This window comes from Camellia sinensis, chromosome 7 (assembly GCF_055761805.1).
Source record: "Camellia sinensis isolate YWXY chromosome 7, ASM5576180v1, whole genome shotgun sequence".
In the NCBI taxonomy this organism is placed as follows: Eukaryota; Viridiplantae; Streptophyta; class Magnoliopsida; order Ericales; family Theaceae; genus Camellia; species Camellia sinensis.
The window spans coordinates 138143307-138150355 of record NC_138967.1 but is presented as its reverse complement, the minus strand read 5'-3'; the positions used below and the strand labels follow the sequence as shown (position 1 = coordinate 138150355).

General features: G+C 38.1%; 1 protein-coding gene across 1 annotated transcript; it reads left to right on the top strand.

The window, feature by feature from the left end:
* The first annotated feature begins 756 nt into the window (after positions 1-756).
* LOC145796128 (uncharacterized) lies at positions 757-2392 on the top strand. Its single transcript, XM_082881143.1, has 2 exons — positions 757-887; positions 979-2392. The coding sequence occupies exons 1-2, from the start codon at positions 757-759 to the stop codon at positions 2390-2392; spliced, it is 1545 nt and encodes a 514-aa protein (XP_082737269.1).
* Positions 2393-7049: the final 4657 nt, after the last annotated feature.

Here is a 7049-nt window from a genome sequence, read left to right as displayed (position 1 = left end):
TGGCATAGCACCACGCCCCCGCCTCGCATGAAGAATGGGGAGACTCGGAAGATATAGCTAGGCGACTACATCCAGGCCTTGCCCAATTAATGAGGTCGATCCTAATGATGTAGCATCCTTATCGTAGAGGCAGAGCCGTGCCTACATGCGTGGACGATATCTTGAACTTACCCGCATAATCGGCATTGCCCCAGGATTTGACTGCCCTCACTACATAGTTGGCCTTTTGCCCCCAGATTTTACTGAGAGGAAGGGAAATATTTACCCCGAAAACTACAAATTCACCAACATGCCTAACTCTTTGGAAATTATTAATGTCCAGAATGTTGATTTTAGCCATGACTTAACATACGCCGAGACACCCAGGTGGATTGTCGACCGAGCGTTTTAGGGATACACATTGTCTGTCCCCATTTACACAGTTCAAGTGGTGTGGGTTTGTTTCGGCGTGGTACAGCTAGGATAGGAATTTGAGATTCTCATGCAACATTACTTTCCATGGTTATTTGACCCGCCAATCTAGATTTTGTAGAGAAGAATTCTTTTGTGAGCTAATCATGATTAGTTCTGATCTTTATTTTGTGTTTTGTACCAAAGGGGTTAGACACTAAAATAACTTTTAACTTTTGGGATAAGGACGTAATGCTAATACTGTATTAGTATAAATAGTAAAGCTAGTATTTTATATATATGATGCTTTATAAATGTGATGTCATGTTTATTAAGTTATTTTATACTAAAATGTACTTTGTAACAATGACCGATAATGGTAATAGAAGCGAGCCATCAGTCAGCGGAACTGAATCAATGGAAAGAATCATGAAAAGAGCAGTTATCAGCTTTTTGCCAGCACTGCAAACCAACATAAACAATGGGATGCCGGAGAGGTGAGAAGAGTCGGTTACAATAAAACAGTTTTAGGATTTGAAACTCACCACATTTACCGGCGGTCTAGACCCAATGGTAACAAACGCTTAGGTTAAAGACACGGAAAAGACTTTTCGCACCTTACCTTGCACTGAAAGACAAAAAGGTAACTTTTGCCACTTTCACTTTCAAAGATAATGAGCCGGAATGGTGGCTTCTTATCTTGGAAAAAGGAGAAATCGTGACATGGGCAAGATTCTTAGAAGTATTTTATGAAAAATACTTTCCAGATTCGTTGCAGGAACAAAAGGCATCAGAATTCATACATCTAAAGCAAGGAACCATGACGATGGCTGAATACGAGAGCAAGTTCACACAACTCGCTCGATTTGCAACATATGTGATCTCCACCGAAGCTCGAAAAGCAAGGAAATTCGAAGCAGGATTGGATGTTGAAATAGAAGATAGGTTTGAGATTTTGAAACTACCAAGTTATACGAAAGTGGTAGACCGAGTGTACATTGCGGAAAAAAGAATTAAAGCCTCGTGCTCTAGGGAACCAAGCCAAAAGAAGCGATTTTGGAAAAGAGACAACAAAAGATTTGGTGTTGCGCTTTCCAAGAGGGTAAATACGAGCACAACCAGCTCAGGCAATCAAGGTCCTACTAACTCCAGAGGTAGCACTACTCCAACTTGTCCTATGTGTGAGAAGGCTCATTGGAGACAATGCCATCGAGACACGAGAGCATGCTTTAAATGCAGTCAAGTTGGCCATTTGCTGAGGGATTGTCCAAAGCTTACCAATTCTACAACTAGCCCCTCTGGACTAGTCAGAAAACCCACAGGACCTAGAGGAGAGAGGAAGGACCAAAAAGGTCGAGGAAGGGCTTTTGCCTTGGTACCTGGAAAACCGGAGGTTACCAAAAACATTGTGTCAAGTATACTTTCTGTCTATGGTCATTTAGCTCATGTTTTCGTTGACTCTAGTTCACCTCGTTCTTTTGTTGCACTACACTTTGCTGCCAAGTTGAAATCAACACCCAAACCCTTAAGATATATATTGTCTGTGTCTTTTCCTTCTGGTAATTCTGTCCTTAGTACTGATGCATACAAATCATGTACTATATCCTTAAAATGCAAAATCTTATACGTAGATTTGATTCCCCTTTGTATTAGTAACTTTGATATAATCTTAGGAATGGATTGGCTGATTGCCAACCACGTCTCTATTGATTGCAAAGCCGAAAAGGTCTCATTCTGGCTACCAAACCAACCTGAGCTTGTCTTTGATGGAATCGAAATTTCCACCCCTCTCTGTCTTATATCCTCCACAACAGCTCAACGACCTTTAAGAAATGGTTGTTGTAGTTATATTTGTTATGTGATCGATACACAAAAAGAGGCCTCCACTATTGATACAATCCCTGTGGTTAGAGAATTCCCGAATATCTTTCCTGAAGATTTACCTGGTACCCCGATTGACCGAGAAATTGAATTCACCATTGAAACTCAACCTGGTACCTAACCAATATCAAAAGCCCTTTACCGCATATCAATGATGAAATTGAAAGAACTAAAAACTCAACAACAGGAACTCCTGGACAAAGGTTTCATTCGATCTAGTACCTTACCCTGGGGAGCTCTAGTACTATTCGTAAACAAAAGGATGGCACGATGAGGTTATGCATTGATTACTGGGAGCTGAACAAAGTCACCATCAAGAATCGGTACCCTCTGCCATGAATCAATGACTTGTTCGATCAATATCAACGTGCACAAGTATTCTCGAAAATTGACTTGCGTTCCGGCTATCATCAACTAAAAGTTAAAACGGAAAGCATTGCAAAGACTGCCTTCAGAACATGTTACGAGCACTACGAGTTCCTCGTCATGCCATTTGGCGTCACAAATGCTCCAACAGCCTTTATGGATCTCATGAATCGGGCGTTCAAACCTTATCTGGACAACTTCGTCATTGTCTTCATTGACGACATTCTTATATACTAGAAGAGCATGAACACCACTTGTGAAAAGTTCTACAGACACTATGTGATCACAATCTTTATGCCAAGTTGAAGAAATGCGAATTCTGGATCACTAGTGTACACTTCATCGGTCACGTCATTAACAATGATGGCATCTAGTCGACCCTCAAAATGTTACAGCAATCGTGGATTGGCCACGACCAACTAATGTGTCAAAAATTTGAAGTTTCTTAGGTCTAGCTGTAACAATCCAGATTTTTAATTATTCTGTAGAATTTATACTAATATTATTTAATTACAGTTGGAAAATATATGATCTATTTTGAATTATTATGTATAATTTTATAAAATAATATAATTATTAAAAGTTTAGGGGTCAAAATAATAATAATAATAATAATAATAATAATAATAATAATAATAATGGGTATGGTAGTAAAATAAATTATTTATTTTCTGTTGGTATACGATAAAGTGTAATTTAATTAAGAATTAATTTATTTGTATAATTATATTAAAATATTGGGTCAAATAATAATTATCTTAAATATCTATTAAAGATAAGAACGAATCTATATAATTAAATATCGAATCTGGGAGACAGAGATGGCCTAGCCACCTGTTGGCCAACCAATGGCCTCACCTCCTTATAAATAAGGAGGTGATTCGGCTGGGTGAAGAGAAAAGGAAAGAAGAAAAGAAAGGCAGGAAAGAAAGACAGAAAGAAAGAGAGAAAGAAAAGAAAGATAAGAAAGAAAGAAGAGAGGAAAGGAATGGAAGAAAGAAAGGAAGCTAAGAGGGTCTTTGATAGTGGAAAGAAAGAGTGAGGTAGTAAAGTTAAGGTGAGTTATATTATACCTTGAGTCACCAGAATATATTTTACATATGTTTTGACATACCATACTTATTTTATACAAGTTATGTTTTATAAATTATTATAAACTATATTATTATGTTAGTTACGTGGATTATTTTCTAAACCCTATTTGCTAAAAGGAAACCCATGGATATGTTTGTTTATATTTTAAAGAATATTTGACTATGACCTTATATACAATTATGTTTTGTAAGTACCACCACGGGAGTCCCACGCCTTGGGAGACTTAAATAACTATTGGCCTCTGTTTAACCACTTTGTGGTCTTCTGTTTGTCATGGATCCGTTGACCTCTGTTCTGTGCGAAACAAATTGCTGTGTGGAGCTAAGTGCTACACTATTGTAGGAGCCACCTCTAGAATCCGTACGAGCCACCTCTTGAATCCATACCTCTGTTCTGACTGTCACTCCTATGATCTCTGTTCTGTTTTGTACCGTGGTTATGGTCATTTACTTGCATAATTTCTGTATTTTAGTTTCTGTCACTTAAATGATTTGTTTGCCAATGATCTATTTACTAAACTGAGTTATGTAAATGTTTTGGCCTAATTAACTATCCATGGTTATTTCGTGTCCCTTATACTCTTGGTATAATATTTCTCACTATGTCATGTGCTTATAGTTGTTTACCAAATTTCAGGAAACAATGCAATTCAGAAATAGCTTTTGGAAAGTCGGGTTGCGAAATAGACACACACAACACTTTTATGATATTTTTATATGTAAATATCGACTTTTTTGGTCAATACATTTTGAAATAAAAATAGAAGTTCTAATGATTATTTTGGTACCCTTATTTAAATATTACTTTCGCTTGCGTTTATTAATTTGTTTAAGAATTGGTTGGAGGTAACCCCAGTTACTGGCCATCACAATGTTTAACCCTTGGGTATGGGGAGCGGGTCGTGACACTGGCCGGCTATTACCGACACTTTGTGCAAGATTTCTCAAAGATAGCATCACCCTTGACCCAACTAACTCAGAAAAACACACCATTTGAATGGACCAACAAACAGTAGCGTTGCTTCTAAGAGTTAAAAAGCAGACTTGTGTCAGTTCCTATACTAGTGCTCCTTATAGGAGCAGATGGGTTCGTAATCTATAGCGATGCCTTATATAATGGTTTGGGCTGCGTTCTTATGCAAAATGGAAAATTCATTGCATATGCCTTGCAACAACTAAAGACTCACTTATGCAAAATGGAAAAGTCATTGTATATGTCTCGCGACAACTAAAGACTCACGAGAAGAACTACCCAACTCATGATCTAGAGTTGGCTGCGGTGATTTTCGCCTTCAAGATCTGGCGCCATTATTTCTACGGTGCAACCTACGAGATTTACAATGATCACAAGAGTCTTAAATATCTATTTACACAGAAAGAACTGAATATGAGACAATAACAGTGGCTAGAATTTATGAAAGACTATGATGTAGAGATTCATCACCATCCAGACAAAGCTAACGCGGTGGCAAACGCACTGAGCCGAAAGACGACCAGAAGTTTGGCATGCGCTCTTGTTTCTCGCCAAATCAATGATTTGCTTGCCAATATAACTGTGGAACCCACTTTGATTGAAGAAATTAAAGCACGCTAATGTGAAGATAAACTTTTAAAGAAAAAAATACGAGGAGCAAAGAAGTACGCTCGATCCTGACTTCACCATAAGTAATAGGGTGCTAAAATTTCAAAATTGGATCTGCGTACCCAACATCTCGGAACGTAAGAAGAAGATATTGGTGGAAGCTCATAGCTCAAGGTTTGCAGTCCACCTTGGCAACACAAAAATGTACCATGATCTGAAGGAACATTATTGGTGGATAGGAATGAAAAGAGACATACCAAGCCATGTCTCCAAATGCCTGCATTGTCAACGTATTAAAGCAGAACATCAGAGACCTACAGGAATGCTGCAACCACTTCCTATACATGAGTGGAAATGGGAACATATCACTATGGACTTCGTGGTCGGGTAGCCTGAGTACGTCTCAAAGAGTGATGCAATACGGGTTATAATAGACCGATTGACGAAGTCGGTGCATTTTTTGCCAATCAAAATTACGTACTCCCTTAATAAGTTTGCCACTTTATATATCAAGGAAATCATTCGGTTGCATGGTACCCTAGTTTCAATCGTGTCTGACTGAGACCCCCGTTTCGTGTCTCACTTTCTGGAACAAATTGCAATAAGCTTTGGGAACCACACTAAAGTTTAGCACTACTTATCACCTATAAACTAATGGACAATTCGAAAGAACAATCTAGACTTTGGAAGACATGCTATTTATGTGGGTGTTGGACCTCAAGAGTAATTAGGATGAGCACCTACTTTTAGTGGAATTGCCTATAACAATAGTTACCAAACAAGCATTGGAATGGCACCGTACGAAGCACTGTATGGAAAGAGGTGTCAACCACCTTTTTGTGTTGGGTGGAAGTAGAAGATAGGAAATTATTAGGCCTTGAAATTGTGCAAATAATGAGCGATAAAATTCAATTCATCCAATAGCGAATTCACATTGACTAGAGCCGCCAGAAGCTATGCAGATACATGGAGACAAGACTTAGAATTTCAAATAGGAGATCATGTGTTCCTAAAGATCTCACCAACAAAAGGGGTTATCCGATTTGGAAAGTGAGGAAAGTTAAACCCACGTTACATTAGGCCATTCGAGATACTAAAACGGATTGGCCTTGGGGCATATCGCCTTGCACTGCCACTTGAACTGTCCAATGTCCACAATGTGTTTCACGTTTCAATGCTCCGACGATATGTTCGAGATCCAGAGCATGTTATCGATTATGAGGACGTGGAAGTTCAAGATGATCTCTCTTATGAAGAATAACCAGTGCAGATTCTCGATCGTCGTGATCAAGTTGTTTGCAAACAAGACTATACCTCTGGTAAAAGTCTTATAGCGGAATCATCGTGTCGAAGAAGCTATGTGGGAAATGGAGAATCAAATGTGGGCTCGATATCTACACCTTTTCAAAAACTAAGGTACGATAAGTTTGAGAACAAACTTCTATTTAGAAGAAAAGAAATGTGACACCCTAAATATTTAATTAATACTACAACCAATGACCATAATAATAATAGTGGTAGTAATAGTAAAATAAAATAATTAATTTGATGATGGTATGCGATAAAATGTATTTTAATTTAAAATTAAGGGTTATTGTGCAATTATTATACTAATTAGGATGAATATAGAATTAAGCAAAGTTATATGGATGAGGTAAAAAAAAAAGATCATTAGGACTCTTATCATGCCAACCAAGGTCACGTGGTGACGCTACGTGGTTCCTTGAGAGACAAAG